The 17,125-nt window shown below is 48.7% G+C and overlaps 1 protein-coding gene across 3 annotated transcripts in view; it reads left to right on the plus strand.

The window, feature by feature from the left end:
• Nucleotides 1–17,125, plus strand: part of LOC138285541 (proteoglycan 4-like) — a 788,550-nt gene that overhangs the window by 731,756 nt on the left and 39,669 nt on the right. For all 3 annotated transcript variants that reach the window (XR_011201610.1, XM_069225611.1, XM_069225612.1), the window contains one exon: nucleotides 1,200–1,344. Coding sequence is in view for 2 of the 3 variants with exons in the window: in XM_069225611.1 (XP_069081712.1) it covers nucleotides 1,200–1,326 (127 nt within the window). In the remaining variant the exon portion in view is untranslated. The remainder of the gene's footprint in view (nucleotides 1–1,199; nucleotides 1,345–17,125) is intronic.

A 17,125-nucleotide genomic window follows, 5' to 3' on the forward strand; every position in this document is an offset into this window, starting at 1 on the left:
AATAATGGAGAAATTCCCTGGATTTTGGGAGTGAGACACAAGACGTTCCTGTTCTAGTAGGGCTGCTGTCTGTTACTATACCAATGATGCTGCTCTGCTGTATAATTTTCATTGAGAGCCTTCAAGGCAGTGATTTAGTACTGCTTCCTTTTGAAATTCTCTAGTAAAACCCTTCAATTTTTCTATTACTCTAGAACATAGTTATGGAGTGGGCGCATTTATTAAAAGGATTGTATTTGTTAGATTTGGATTATTAGGAAGTGTCTTAAAGCAGGGACACATTGCGGTTTAACACCAGCTCTAGTCCAGTGAGTGTAGGCATTCGGGTTGTAGGCGGTCTAATATCAGGGGGTATCCTTCCCTCTCTCCTGCCCACACTATCTATAATAGTTTTAAAGAGAACTTGAATCAATATGTTAAATTATCTAATTTCAGCGCAATCATAATGAGTGTGAAGGTGGGTTGGTGGGAATTATATTTAACTGCGAACCAAGATAAGTTTTGCCATTATTATTATTTACATTTTAAATTAAGAGAGGGTTGTCCCTTTATTATTATAAGGATGCTTTTGAAAATCTAATGCTTTCAGAAATAATGTGTAACTACTGTTGAGTTGATTTGCAAACTATGTGATGTGTTTTGTGTCAGGACCTGAAAATGTTGCACCATTACATAATTAGACTATTATTTGTGAAATATTTGTATTGTAAGAAAAGATTTACTTTATTAGTATAATGCAAGGTTAGGCAACGTCTGTTTTCACTTTGTATTTTTTTTAATGTGATAGGTTTGCTGTAAACACCATAATTTGTACATTTTAGTCTGTAATATAAATGGCTGGAACTCAATGTGGAGAGTTGTATGTATTTTAGTATGTGTGTGTGTGTGTTGTATGTGCATGTGTTTGTATGTGTGTGCCTGCCTGATGAGTCCTCCACCTTAGGTTTAGTGAGCTTCTGAAAACACACCTTTTTCAGTAGCTCGCCATAGCCACTGTGTTAAACTGAGCCATATTTGTAGAGGGTCAAGCAGCAGTTAAGTTTGTAGTAACTATAGAAGTGATAATACACTACCCAAGCTTAACAAAGCTTTCCACGTGTAGGACAAGCTTGACCAGTAAGATTAGCTCAACATTCGTTAAAGATATTGCATGGTGAATAAAGCTGCAATGTAATATACATATGTATTTTTTTTTTTAGAAAGCATATTGTAGAATCGCTTGCTGTGGTGAGAGCAAACAACAATGGTTTCCTTACTGGCTTGCCCCTCGATGTCATTGTGGTTAGGGCTTCTTCAGTTCTGGCACAATCGGCGGTCGAGCCCTAGGTAAAGAAATAAAAGCAGGTAAGGCAGTAGGTTTCTTTAGTGCATTTTCCATTGTCCTGTTCTTTACTTCTAAAAGAAATGCATCTGCTTGAGTTTGCGGTGACTGGATTTGGCCATGTATGTCAGTTCACTGGATGTTAACTATTGTTGCCACATACTCTTCTCGCATGTCATGATATGCAGAAAGTATTGTAACTTCAGAAAATGTCTGGAATGTGTTAATCAAGGGTTTTTCTCCTATTACAAGGTACGTATGTACTACATGCAACTGTGGCCTTGTCAACTTTCCTGTTTCGTTTACTATTTATAGCACGCTCTTTTGTAAAATAATTTTATGACACTTTAATGAGACCAACCAGCCTGCTTCTGTGATTGCTAGTATGTGAATAGTAGGGTTTTAGTAGTTTTTTGAAATTCAGCAATGATGGCTTGCACAGAAGGTCATGCGGTGGAAGTTCCACACCCTAGCAGCGATAAGAAAGGACCTGTCACCATTGCATGCTGTTCATCTCTTTGGGACAGCAAGAATACATTGGTGAGCAGAGTGAAGGGCTTTTCCAGTCCTGTACTAGGTGCATTTACAAATTATAAGGGTATTCAGTCAACATGGCCTTAAAGATTACTCAGCAGCTTTTCATAATCTAGTTTTGTTGTCTTATTAGGGGGTAATGTGATAATGCTTAATAAGCCTCTTAATCAGATTTACTGCTGCATTCTACACAGACTAGTTCACCACTAATTCACCAGGTAAGTTAATTTGCCATAGCATGAATAGTGACTTCTATTTCCAGATTTCTTACTTTAGAATTTCCCCCAGGTGTCAGACTGGATGGGGAGACTTTTCTTTGAGCAGTACCCTTGCGCGTGCCGTTAGGTGGCGTCGGTCGACTCTGCATCCATCATTGGCGTTGTGGTTGCCACGATGACGTGTGGGTCAAATATAGGCGCGCCTTGGCGACATCAGTTCTTTTCTTTCCGTGCCACCCACTGATCTGGAGAGCGCTACCCTGGTCACTTTTTGACCTGCCTCAACACTTTTGTTGAATTTTGTGGTGACTGTTGGTGCGTCTAAGGATGTCCCTGAAGACCGGGTTTAAGCCTTGCGAGGATGGTCTCCGAATGATGTCAGTGACAGATCCGCTTCATGCTCGGAGTGCTGGGCTATGCACCCGAAGGCTTTCGGGAGCAGTACCTAAAGCTAATGGTGGCCTCGCGCTCAACTCCGCATCGCTCCCGGTCTTGTTTGAGAGGAAGGTCTCGAGACTGGCCGCAGTCTCACCACAACTCATCGTTCTCTAAGTCGTTGGGAAATTCAGGTGAGAAAAAGAAGTCGTCAAAGAAGGCCAGGCATTGTTTGACTTCACCCCGTCATTCGAGCAATGCGACACGGGAAGAGCGTTGACGCTCTGTCTCCTTTAGTGGAGCCTACTACTGGGTCCGCTCTGCACCTCCCTGACTTTCCGGAAGCCAGAGCGACCCCTGCCCAACTAAAGGAATTCTTTGAGGCCATGTGCCTTATTTTTGGGCAGTCTGATCCCCCTGCGGCGCCTTCTGGGCCTAGGTGTTGGAGGGGAGCCCTTCGGGTTCTGCGCCGGCAGCTCTGGACACTGAGAGTCCCTGTGAACCCGTGCCGGCCGCACCACTAGGAGTCAGACACCGCTTCTGACTTTGATGGGTCCTACCCACCTCAGGTTGGATTTAGATCCTTTTTACCATGGGTATGAATTTGAGGAAGGGTTGGAGGTTTTGCTGTACTCTTATGAATACCAGCAAGAAGACGCAAACATGGACTCGGATCAGGAACTGCGCGAGGCCAATGGTCTTGATACCTCCCCAGACACTGGCATGCTGTCTACTCCTACCGTGGCTATGGCAGAGGGAGCTTCCTACTCCATGGTGGTCAGTAAAGTGGCCGAGGTCCTTGTCCTTGAACTGCCTACTGTTCTGGTCAGGACTAATCTCCTGATGGAGATGCTTCAACCCAGGAGCATCTGCTTCAGAGCCTCTCCTTTCATTCAGTGAAGCCCTCACCCATTGTCCTTCTGGGTATCTGGTCCAAACTCAGCACAGGGGCTCCTGTGAATAGGGCAATCGCTCACTGCCATCGACCCGCCCCGAATGATCCTAAATTCCTGACCGAACACCCCATGCCTGAAAGCTTGGTCATTCAGGCATCTTCGACATCTGGTGCATTCCCTTCCCCTCCCCCAGATAGGGAATCAAAAATACTGGACCATCTTGGGAGGAAGATGTTTTCTTCCTCCGGTCAATCAGTGAACACGCATGCTTCTTGGGCCATTACACCCACTCCTGCGTGAAATCACGGCAGAGGCCCATGCGATCATCTCCCAGGCTGTTGCTGACGGGAGAGATGCAGCCAAGTTCACCATACGATGTGGACTGTACACAGCCAACTCTCTAGGTAGGTTTTTTCCGTCAACAGTGGCATTATGATGCCACGCCTGGTTGAGAACTTCTGGTTTTTCGGGGGATGTCCAACAGACCCTCCTGGACATGCCCTTTGATGACTCATCTCTTCGGAGATAAGGCGGACTTGGCGCTGGAGAGATTTAATGATTCCTGGGCTACGGCTTGGTCTGTTGGACTTTCCACTGACTCCCTCCCCCAGCAGTCCGCTTTTTGCCCCTTTCGTGCCACGGGAGGGGCTCCCGGCCACGCCCCTTCCCCAGTCACCATGCCACGCATGCCGTTCAGCCCCTGCGTGGTCGGGGACGTGGAATCCCAGGGGCTCGTAGGACCGGGAACCAGAGATCCGCCCAGTCCACCACTTCCCCCGCTGCAGCCTCCAAACCTTCCTATTCCGTCCCCCCACCGCCGGCCTATCCTGCCGCTAACTGGCCATCACCTGCCCCACTGGGAATCCATCACGACGGACAGGTGGGTTTTGCAGATCTTCCGAAGTGGTTACACCCTCCCCTTCGAGACTTGCACTCCGGTCACGCCTCCATCTTTTGGCCATCTGACAGAGAATCATTTGGCAATTCTCCGTGAGGAAGTTGCAGCTGTCTTGGCTAAGGGGGCCATGAAGAGGGTTCCTGCACCAGAAGTAGGCTGTGGTTGAAATTCCCGCTACTTTCTGGTGCCCAAAAAGGACAAGGGCTTTCATCCTATCCTCGACCTCAGGAACCTCAATCTCTTCCCCAGGAAGGAGAAGTTCAAAATGCTCACCTTGGCTCATGTCCTTTCTGTCTTGGACCCAGGAGACTGGATGGTGGAGTTGGACTGGCACAACGCTTATTTGCATATCTGCGTCTTGCCTGCCCACACGCATTACCTATGATTCATGGTAGGTCACGATCATTTTGCTTACCGTGTGCCCCTCGGGTGTTCACAAAATTGATGCCAGTGGTTGTAGCTCATCTGCGCAGGTCGGGGACTTTAGTATTTCCCTACCTCGACGACTGGCTGTTGAAGGCAGACACGCCCCAGAAAGTCATTTCTCTCCTTCAGACTATGTCAAACCTCCTCCATATGCTAGGGTTCACTATAAACATGCCGAAGTGACACCTGACCCCCCTTTCAGACGCTCCCTTTCATCAGAGCTGTTCTGGACACAGCACAGTTTCTGGCCTATCCTCCCGATTAGCGAGTCCGGGAAATTCAGGCTATGATTCTGATGTTTTAGCTTTTATCCTGGGTTTCGGTGAGAATGACTGAGGCTGCTCAGCCTCATGGACTCCTGCATCCTTCTAGTGACACATGCCAGATGGCATATGCAGGCTCTGCAGTGGGACCTGAAGTTCCACTGGGCGCAGCATCAGGGAAATCTCTCCGACATGGTCCAGATCTCGGAGGGGAGTGCAAAAGATCTGCAGTGGTGGCTTTCAAATCAAGATTGGGTCAAAGGCAGATCACTCTCTCCCTTCCTCAACCAGAATTTGTAATAGTGACAGAGGCGTGACTTCTGGGTTGGGGCGGCCAGAGGGGAGCGGCAGATATTAGAGGCCTCTGGTCTCCGACGTAGTCTGGAGTCCACATCAACCTGCCAGAGCTCCGGGCGATCAGACACGCGTTAAAAGTATTCCTTCCCTCTATCAAGGGGAAAGTAGTGGGCCCTTTGGCAAGAGGCTCTACGCCTACAGACATGGCTGGCACATCAGGGCATTTCTCTGGTGGTTCAACATCTGGTGGGCTCTCTGAACGCCAGAGCAGACTAACTCAGCCGCTGATGCATAGTCGATCACGAATGGCATCTCCATCCGGAGGTGGCGAAAGGCCTCTTTCAGCAGTGCGGAGAGCCTTGGTTAGATCTGTTCGCCTCCGCAGAAAACGCACAATGTCTGCAGTTTTGCGCATTGGCGATTCCAAGATAGTTCTCGCTCGGCGACACTTATCACCTCACTTGGTGCTCAGGCCTCCTGTACGCCTTTCCATCAATACCACTTCTGCTCAGAGTTCTAAAGAAGATCAAGAACAACCAGGCCTAAGTCATTCTTGTGGCTTTGGACTAGGCACGAAGAGTATGGTATCTAGAGCTACTGAGCATGGCCATGGATCCTCCGATCAGACTGCCCCTTCCAGAGGATATTCACCTGAACCTGTCCAGTGTCCGCCTTCTTGCATGGAGATTGAGCGGCGAAGTGTGTGATGTTATCTTGGCAGCCAATGGACAAGTCAGTTGATACCCTCTCTGCCCTCTTTCTGAGGTTCTTTTGGTCATTCTTTTGTTAGCCCATCAGGTTTCTGTTTTGGGCACTCTAAAAAGGCTACTTATCGGCTATCTCGGCCTTTCTTCGATTGCCAGAACATCCTTCTGTTTTCAAGTCCCCTATTGTGGGTAGATTCCTCAAAGGTCATATCCATTTGTTTCCTCCCACTCCATTTATTATGTCCCAGTGGGACCTCAATCTTGTCCTCACTTACTTGATGTGTGCTCCGTTTGAGCCATTACACAGTCGTCCTTTGTGGCTCCTTACCCTCAAGACTCTTTCTGGTGGCTATCACCTCTGCTCGCGGAGTAAGTGAGCTCCAGGCTTTTTCTTTGAAGCCTCCATTTTTGTCTGTACATCCTGACAAGGTGGTGCTACTCACAAGGGCCTCCTTCCTTCCCAAAGTTGTCACACCTTTTCACGTGGGCCAATCCATCACTTTGCCTACTTTTTACGCACCTCCCCAACCTTCTCATGAGGAGGAGAGGCTCCACTGTCTGAATCCAAAAAGTGCATTGGCATTCTACCTCAATCGCACTAGAGATTTCCGGGTGGACTATCAACCCTTTGATGGTTATGTGGGTGCAAAGAAAGGGAAGCAGTGCAGAAGCTTACCAGCTCACGATAGGTGCTTCTCTACATCAAAATGTGCTACGCATTGGCAAAGAGGCAACCTTCTAGAGGGTTTGCGTGCCCACTCACTCAGCAACTGCTGCTACCACAGCGTTAGCACGCAGAGTTCCTGTCCTGGACATCTGTCAGTCAGCAACGTTGGGCGTCCCTGCACATGTTTACTAAACATCACTGCCTGGACAGTCAGGTCTGCATAGACGGCTACTTTGGTCGTTCGGTCCTGCAAGACATTTTAGTATGATTTTGGTTCGTAGCCTTCCAACGAGGATGATATTGCTTGTGTATCTATTCTAAGGCAAGGAATCTGCAACTAGAAGTCTCTCTCCGATGAAAAAGTTACTTACCTTCAGTAACAAATTATCTGGTAGAGACATGTTCTAAAGATTAAAGTAACAAATATATTTTCCCCATATAAATATATTGGCTTGGAGTTAGTCATTGAGTTTGTGCCACATTTCTTGACCGTGTGTGTACAACAAATGCTTTGCACTACCCTCTGATAAGCCTAACTGCGCGACCACACTACCACGAAAGAGAGCATTAGTATTATCTATTTTAGCCTCAGTTAAGCCTCTGGGAAAGCCCTGGACTCTGTGCACACTATGACCCTCATTATGACCTTGGCGGGCGGCTTCAGCTGCCCGCCAAGATCGGACCGCCAGGCGGCCGCCAATGCAGCCTCACCCCCGCCGCGGCCATTTGGAGATCCTCGCTGGGCCGGTGGGCGGAAACCTAGTTTCCGCCCGCCGGCCCAGGTGGGATCTCGGCTGCAACACAGGAGCCGGCGGTATTGCGGCCGTGCGACGGGTGCAGTTGCACCCGTCGTGCTTTTCACTATCTGCATAGCAGACAGTGAAAAGCTGCACAGCGCCCTGTCAGGGGGCCCCTGCACTGCCCATGCCCCGCGACTCCCCATAACGCCTGCCTTTTCCTGGTGGTTCAAACGGCCAGGAAAAGGCTGGCGGTAGGGGGACTTGTAATCCCCTGGGCAGCGCTGCTGGCAGATTACAACCGCTGGGGCCATTGTGGTGGGAAACCGTCGGCCCCGGCGGTGCGACCGCGGTGTTTCCGCCACTGTCGTAATGCCCTGGGAAGCACCGCCAGCCTGTTGGCGGTGCTTCCTCCGGAACAGCCCGCCAGGGTTGTAATGAGGGCCTATATTTCATTTTGACATAGTATTTACAGAGCCAGCTTCCTACAGGGGAGAGGTGTGAAGCACCTCCACACAGCAGGCTTTGTTTCTGATCCCAGAGAGCACAAAGGCTCTCACCCTATGCAGTCAGAAACTTGTCTGTTAGTGGCAGGCTGGCACAGACTGGTCGGCCTTACACTAAAGGGTTGGGTAAATGACGGGGGCATCTCTAAGATGCCGTTTGAGTCAATTTTGCAATAAGTCCCACGCTGGCATCAATTTGGGTTTATTGTGCTGGGGAGTTTCATACCAAACCTCCCAATATTCAATGAAGCCATTATGGAGCTGTGGAGTTTGTAGTGACAAACCTCCAGACCATATACTCAGTATGGCTACACTGCACTTACAATGTCTTAAGAATGGACTTAGACATTGAAGGGACATATTGCTCATGCAGCTATGTCCTCGCCTTTGGTATAGTGCACCCTTTCTTAGGGCTTTAAGACCTGCTAGAGGGGTGACGTACATATGCCATAGGCAGTGGTTTGTGGGCACGGTACCCTGAAAGGGGTGCCATGTCGACTTCGCCTTTAACTCCCTACCAGCACACACAACCTGCAAAGGTAGTGTGCATGTGTTTGGTGAGGGGTCCCTTACCGTGGCACAATACATGCTGCAGTCCTTAGGTACTCTCCATGGTCACAGAGTCGGTACCACTGGTACCGTTTGCATGGGACTTAGCTGTGTGCCAGGGGTATGCCAATTGTGTAAACAATGGTATAGTTTAGATAAAGAAAACTGGTGCTGGGGCCTTGTTAGCAGGATCCCACCACACACTGTCAAGTTAGCATCAATACCAGGCATAATCTTGGGGGGGTAACCTTGCCTAAAGGGGCACTTACGTTCCCTTTCCATGGCACTTTGCCAACCCTAGTCCGCTTTTGCTCATTTTGTCTCATAAAAGGCTTCTAGCCGTGTCCTTGCCCTCCCACCACAGCGGGCAAGCTTTCATCTTCTGAGTGGCCAAGGACACGGTATTCCCAGACCACCTGGGTCAGACAGCCAGACATCGGGCCAGTTCACTACTCATCCCAGCAGCCTCATCTTCTAATCTCCTTTAGTTTGGCCTCTTACCATCATGGGCACCCAGTAGGAGGCAGGATACGCCGTCACCTGTCCCATTGGAGGTATAAGACATAAGACCGCTGGGTTCTTTCGATTGTTGGGAAGGACTACTCCGTCCCCTTGGTGGCTAGCCCTCCACCCATGCCACCCACTTGCAACCCACCAAAATGTCCACAGCTCGTCTGCTCTTCTCACCAGGCAGTTGACTCTTCATCCTTCTTTTCTTGATTAGTCGAATCTGAGTTCTTGGGTTCAGGGGTGACACCTAAATACTCAATTTGGGGGCGTTACAGGGAGTGCCATGTAGAGGCCAATGGGCTGCCTACCTGGAGGGTGACAACACCCTTTATATGACCACTTCCACAGGGAAGTGGGCAAAACCCTGACTCTAGAATACATATTCTGTGCAAAACAAGATGGAGGAATTTGAAAAGTGGTGTCCTCATCAGCTTGTCCACCTTAGTGGTGGGAGTGGCATGATGTGGGCACACATCCTAATCTTGCTAATTTTCCTGCCTATCTTTCCACCAAGAAGTAGGGTCAGAACATGGAGGTGGACTTCTCCGCCTTCTGGAGAGATCTGGTTCACAAAACAAAGTCGGCTGGTCCTTTGAAGATTCCCGCCCTGGAGTGTCCCTCCTGCCTGGAAAAGGTGATAACGCCTCTGCCCTGAGCAGTCTCAGAAGGTGAGAAATCTGTGTGGGGTAGCAGTACTGGTTCAGACCAGGCAGTTAACACACTAGCAGTAAGGTAGGTTTGCAGGAGGCACCTCCAAGGTATCCTCTGAGTACATTATTAATCCATCACTGGATTCAGTGAGGGTTTATGAATACAAGATGTTTGATACCAAACATCCCTAGTTTCAGTGAAGCCATTATTTAACTGGGGAACTCATAATGAACACTGTCCAGCACATGTACTCAAAGTGGCTTCCCTGTCCACTCCCTATGTCTAAGAATCGACAGACATAGTAGGAGGCATATCTGCTCATGCAGATATGTCCTCACATAAGATATAACGCACCCTGCCTTAGGGATGTAGGCTGCTGTAGGGGTGACTTAAAGATATTGCATGCAGTAGTCGGGGACCTGGCAAACAGGGACATGTGACAGGTTGTGTTTTCACTTTGCCTGCACCAAGACACGCAGCCTGCAATGGCAGCACTGTATGCATTTGGTGTGAGGTCGCTGAGGGTGGCACAATTCGTGCTGCAGCCCTTAGGGACCTTCTTTAGTACATCATACCCTAGGTACCAGGTGTACCATTTACTAGGGACTTGGAAAGAGTGCTGAAGGTGCTGCTTTTTGAGAGAAACAACTGTGCATTTTAGGGACAGAGATCTGGCACTGGGGACCTAGTTAGCAGGGACCCAGTGAACTTCACATCAGATACCAGGCAAAAAGTGGGGGGTAACAACGCTGAAATGGCTACTTTCCTACATGACATCCCCACCCCCGAACATGTAAGAGGATGAAACTTACCTTTCCCAAGAGAGTCTTCATTTTCTAAGTGAAATAGCCTGGAAAGGCCATCTGCGTTAGCATGGGCAGTCCTAGGGATCTGTTCCACTGTGAAGTCATTTCCCTGTTGAGAGATGGACCACCTCAGCAGTTTAGGGTTTTCACTTTTCATTTGCAAACTGTAGCAAAGGCTTACCTCTCAAAGGCTGCTGTCTGGGGAGTAACCTCCTTTTAATGAAAGCAACAGGTTGGTCATGGCCATCATGATTCTGATAGGACTGCTCTTAAAACCATGTTCAGAGGCATATGTCTGCACAATTAACTGCTTTGTGAAATTGAGAGCTTTTAGAATGGGTGCTGAGCACATTGCTTTCTTCAGAGTGTCAAAAGTCTTTTGACAGCTCACTGTCCAATTCACTTTCTTTGGCATCTTCTTGGCGGTAGGTTCTGTGAGGGGTGCCACAGTGGTGCCGTAGCCCTTAACAAACCTCTGGTAGCACCCAGTCAAGTCAAGGAATGACATGACTTGGGTCTGGGTGATAGGAGCTTCCCAGTCCACAATGGTCTGGATCTTGAGTTTTAATGGCTGAACATGGCCACAAGGTGTCCCAAGTATACAACCAAGCCCTACCCTATCTGGCACTTGCTTGCCTTGATAGTGAGACCTCCACACTTCAGAGCCTCCTTCCCCAGGTGGATCAAGTGATCTTGCCAGGTGGAGCTAAAGACAACAATATCGCCAAGAAATGCTGCAGTAAAGTCCTCCAACCAGCCAGGACTTTGTTCACCAAACTCTGAAAGGTGGCATGGGCATTCTTTAATCCAAAACGCATAACAGTAAACTCATTATGCCCATCTAGATTTGAGAATGTTGATTTCTCTTTCAATCCAGGGGTCAGACCAGTCCGCTAGTACCCTGATGTGAGATCTGACGTACTGAGATATTAGGCTGCCTTCGAACCTGTCGATTAGTTCATCAGCCGTATGAATAGGGTGTTCATTTGTTTTGGTTAGTTCACACAAAATCTAAGTTCTCAGTGTGTTCTATGACTCCCAATTCCAGCATCTTGCTTACTTCAGCTTTGATGCTCTGTTTGACATGATCAGATCACCTGTAGATTTATTTTTGACTGTTAGGCTGTCCCCATTGTCTACATCATGTGTACACCAGGTAGTCCAGCCAGGGGTCAAAATAAGAGCTCTGCGTACTGATGCAACACTTCTGGTACAGTCAGTTCGTTGTTGGTCAGTGAGGGTATCTGAAACGACCACTCTTTCAACTGAGCCATCCTTAGGGTTGCTGAAGAGGAGATCAGGAATAGGTTCGCCCTGACCTTCCTGTCCCTCATCAGTGACCATGGGCATGGTCATCTCAGCTCTGTCGTGATAGGGTTTAAGGCGATTAACATGAATGACCCTTTTGGGGGTTCCTCCAAGAGCCAAAGTCTACCACGTAGTTTACTTTGCCTTTTATTTCTAGGATAGGGTATGGTTCACTACATATGTCCTGGAGGGCCGTAGGAGCCACAGGCTCGAAAACCAGCACCTTCTTCCCTGGTTGGAACTCTACCAGTGCAGCCTTTTGGTTATACCAGAGCTTCTGGAGCTCCTAGCTGGCCTCAAGGTTTTTGGATGCTTTTTTCATGTACTCAGTAAGTGGTCCCCTCACAGGATGCCCAAACAGAAGTTCATAGGGGTAAAACCTACTCCCTTCTGTGGCACTTACCTATTGGCAATAATCAGGCATGGAAGTAAGACTTTCCATCTCCTGAGTTTTTCATGGTGTCCACCAATCATACTGTAGGAAAGTACCATCTTGCCTGGCATGTTACCCCCATTTTTACTTGCGTGTCAGTTTGTTTTTGCCTGTCTCACTGGGATCCTGCTAGCCAGGACCCCAGTGCTTATAGTTTGTGGCCTGAATGTGTTGCCTGTGTGGTGCCTAACGGTGTCACTGAGGCTCTGCTAACCAGAACCTCAGTGCTTATGCTCTCTCTGCTTTTAAAATTGTCACTGCAAGCTAGTGACCATTTTCACCAATTCTAATTGGCACACTGGAACACCCTTATAATTCCATAGTATATGGTACCTAGGTACCCAGGGCATTAGGGTTCCAGGAGATCACTTTGGGCTGCAGCTTTTCTTTTGCCACCCATAGGGAGCTTTGACAATTCTTAAACAGGACTGCCACTGCAGCCTGAGTGAAATAACATCCACGTTATTTCACAGCCATTTTACACTACATTTAAGTAACTTATAAGTCACCTATATGTCTAACCCTCACTTAGTGAAGGTTAGCTGCAAAGTTACTAAGCGTGAGGGCACCCTGGCACTAGCCAGGGTGCCCCACATAGTTCACGGCTATTTCCCCAGACTTTGTGAGTGCGGGGACACCATTACACGCGTGCACTACATATAGGTCAATACCTATAAGTAACTTCACAATGGTAACTCCGAGTATGGCCATGTAACATGTCTAAGATCATGGAATTGTCCTCCCATGCCAAATCTGGTATTGGGGTGCCAAGCCCATGAATCCGCAGGGCTACAGCATGGAACCCGGGTACTGCCAAACTAGCTCTCTGGGTGTTTCACTGCAGCTACCGCTGCTGCCAACCCACAGACAGGCTTCTGCCCTCCTGGGGTCTTGGGCAGGCCATTCCCAGGAAGGCAGAACAAAAGATTTCCTCTGAGAGGGGGTGTTACACCCTCTCCCTTTGGAAATTGGTGTTAAGGGCCTGAGAGGAGTATCCTCTCCTGGCCTCTGGGAATGCTTTGAAGGGTACAGATGGTGCCCTCCTTGCATAAGCCAGTCTACACCGGTTCAGGGATCCTCCAGCCCCTGCTCTGGCGCGACACTGGACAAAGGAAAGGGGAGTGACCACTCCCCTGTCCATCACCACCCCAGGGGTGGTGCCCAGAGCTCCTCCAGTGTGTCCCAGACCTCTGCCATCTTGAATGCAGAGGTGTGAGGGCACAATGGAGGCCTCTGAGTGGCCAGTGCCAGCAGGTGACGTCAGAGTCCCCTCCTGATAGGTGATTACCTGGTTAGGTGGCCAATCCTCCTCTGAGGGCTATTTAGGATCTCTCCTGTGGGTTTCTCTTGAGATAACAAATGCAAGATCTCACCAGAGTTCCTCTGCATCGCTCTCTTCGACTTCTGCCAAGGATCGACTGCTGACTGCTCCAGGACACATGCAAAACCGCAACAAAGTAGCAAGACGAGTACCAGCAACATTGTAGCGTCTAATCCTGCCGGCTTTCTCGACTGTTTCCTAGTGGTGCATGCTCTGATGGCTGTCTGCCTTCACCCTGCTCTGGAAGCCAAGAAGAAATCTCCCATGGGTCGACGGAATCTTCCGCCTGCTAACGCAGGCACCAAACTTCTGCTTCACCAGTCCTCTGGGTCCCCTCTTATTTCAACGAGCGTGGTCCCTGGAACACAGGAGCTGGATCCAAGTGACCCGACAGTCCAGTGGTCCTTCTGTCCAAATTTAGTGGAGGTAAGTCCTTGCTTCACCACGCCAGACAGTCATCCTGTGTACTGCGTGAACTGCAGCTGCTAGGACTTCTGTGCACTTTTGCAAGGAATCCTTCCTGCACAACATAGCCCAGGTCCCCAGCACTCCGTCCTGCAGTCACTGAGTTGACCACCGACTTCGTGGGACCCTCCTTTGTAGTGTTGAGACGTCCGCCGTGTTAAGATTTCATGAACACCTGTTCAAGTGCTTTTGTGGGTGCTGCCTGCGTCTGTGTGGGCTCTCTGTATTGCTAAGCGCCCCCTCTGTCTCCTCCTCCAAGGGGCGACCTCCTGGTCCTTCCTGGTCCCGGGCAGCACCCATTTTCTTCAACCGCAACCTTTGCAGCTAGCTAGGCTTGTTTGCGGTCTTTCTGCGTGGAAACAACTCTGCATCGTCCAGCACGCCATGGGACGACATCTGTGCAAAGGAGAAGTTCCTGGCATCTTCCGTTGTTGCAGAATCTTCAGCTTCTTCCACCCGGAGGCAGCCATTTTGCACCTTCATCTGGGGTCTAGTGGGCTCCTGCTCCCCTGGACACTTTCATGACTTGGTCCCCTTCCTTTACAGGTCCTCAGGTCCAGGAATCAGTCTTCAGTGCTTCGCAGTCAGTTGTTGTCTTTGCAGAATCTCCTATCGCGACTTGTGTGTTTCTGGGGAAGTAGGGTAACTTTACTCCTACTTTTCAGGGTCTTGGGGTGGGGTATCTTAGACACCCTTAGTGTTTTCTAACACTCCCAGCGACCCCCTACACACTACACTAGGCCTGGGGTCCCTAAGTGGTTCGCATTCCACTTTCTTAGTATATGGTTTGTGTTGCCCCTAGGCCTATTGCATCCTATTGTATTCCACACTGTTTGCACTACTTTTCTAACTGTTTACTTACCTGATTTTGGTTTGAGTGTATATTTTGTGTATTTTACTTACCTCCTAAGGGAGTATAATGAGATATTTTTCGCACATTGTCACTAAAATAAAGTACCCTTATTTCTAGTAACTCTGAGGATTGTGATTCTTATGATATAGTGCTATATGATATAAGTGGTATAGTAGGAGCTCTGCAGGTCTCCTAGTTCAGCCTAAGCTGCTAGAACACTACTAATCTACTAATAAGGGATAACTGGACCTGGCACAAGGTGTAAGTACTATAAGGTACCCACTATAAGCCAGGCCAGCCTCATACACATACCTTTCAAAGTCTTGTTGAATCTTTCAACGTAGTCATTGGTGTGTGGGTAGTATGGGTTAGTGAACTTGTAGGTCACACCACATTCAGCCCACATGTGTTTTAGTTACCCAGGCATGAGGTTTGTACCTCTGTCTAATACCACCTTCTTTGGAAAGCCCACTCTGGTAAAGATACCAGTGAGGGCCCTAACTGCTACAACGGCAGTAGGGGTCCTCAGGGGAATTGTTTCATGATACCTGGTTGCATGATCCACTGCAACTAGCATAAATCGTTTTCCTTGTGCTGTTGGAGTGGCATAGGGACCAACAACGTCAATCCCTACCCTCTCAAAGAAAACCCCAACCACTGGTAGTGAAATTATGGGGGAGACTCTGGGTGGCCACTTGTCTTGCTGCTGGCTTGACAGGTTTCTGCCACATACCTGGCCAGTAGAAGTGGATCACCAACCTACTCCAAGTTTTAAACTGACCAAGATGCACAGCTAGGGGGATGTCATGAGCCAGTGTGAGGAGAAATTCTCTAACCTGCTTAGTCACTACCACTCTCCTGGTGGCACCAGGTTTGGGGTCTCTGGCCTCAGTGGAAAGGAGTCCTTCCTCCTAAAAGGTCCTGTGGGAGCCACTGATATCTCTTTTCCTTTTCAGCATCTTGCTGTCTCAGGCCTTCAAGCGTGTGACAGGTCCTCAGCCCATAGCACGGATCTTCCCTAGAGGGTCCCAACATGCCCAAGAGCTCTTCTGTGTAAGGTCCAATTTCTTTGGGCTCAGTTCCCTCTGGGAACTGGGTACCTCTCCTCCACCAGTGATAGTTATGGTCACCTTGTCTTGACCCAATGGTCTGCCTCTTGAGGAGAAAGTAAACCTTGGTCTTCCTGGTACTGATGTAACTTCTCCTAAACACAATTACCCAACAGATGCTCTTTCATAATTACATTATAATGCCCACCATAGCCATTGTTACCCCTTTACCAGCCACCTAGTGTCTTTACTGAAAAGGTTACAAAATTGACCCAGGTCTGACTCTGGATTTTTCAAGTCTCCATGAACTTGATTCTGTACACTTCAGTGGTGAGCCCAAATTCCTCAATCAAGGTGCATTTCATGAGGTAATAGGACCCAGCATCTGCCTCTTTCAGTGTCTGGGGACTATCCCTGCACTTTCCTGAGAACAGTTCCCAAAGAAGAAATCCCCAGTACTTCTTAACTTCTCTGGTGATAGAGGCCCTCTCGAAGGCCAAGAACCACTTGATAATATTATCACCTTCCTCATATTTGGGCAGAATCCTTTTGGGTGTTTTAAGGTCAGAAGTTACTTCTATGTCCCTATGTATTAAGTTGCCACCATTCATGGGTGCTAGAGCCAGTATCCTGTCTTCCAGGGCTATTCTACAGGCCAGTCTTTTGAGATAAGCCTCCTCCTCAGAGACTTCATCACTGCCCCTGAGCCACCAGAGCAATCCTCGCTAGAGGCAGGGTGTAGGAAAGTACCATCTTTTTTGGCATGGTTACCCCCTTTTCTGTCTGATGTTTGTGTGTTTGACTGTGCTCACTGGGATCCTGCTAACCAGGACCCCAGTGATATTGCTCTCTCTCCAAAAACTCTGTATTTCATCCCACATTTGGCACACTAGTGCCCCTATATGAGTCCCTAGTTTATGGTACCCAGGGCATTGGGGTACCAAGGTATCCCTATGAGCTGAAACATATATTATGCCACCCATAGGGAGCCCACACAAAGTGTTCTGCAGGCCTGCTAATGCAGCCTGCGTGAAAAGGTGCATGCACCCTTTCACTGCCAGTTCACTGCACCAGGTTACTATGTCACCCCTATGGTAGGTCCTCCTAGCCCAGGGGGCAGAGTACAAGTACCTGGTTGTGAGAGCACCCCTGCACTAGCAGAGGTGCCCCCACAAACTCCAGCTCCATGTTCCTGGACTTTGCGAGTGTGCGGATTCCGTTTTATGGTGTACTGGACATAGGTCATGTTCAGCTACATGATGACTCAGACCATAGGCATGTTTGGTATCAAACATGTTGGAATCATACCCCAATACTTTTGCAAGTATTGGTTGT

This window comes from Pleurodeles waltl, chromosome 3_1 (assembly GCF_031143425.1).
Source record: "Pleurodeles waltl isolate 20211129_DDA chromosome 3_1, aPleWal1.hap1.20221129, whole genome shotgun sequence".
NCBI lineage: Eukaryota > Metazoa > Chordata > Amphibia > Caudata > Salamandridae > Pleurodeles > Pleurodeles waltl.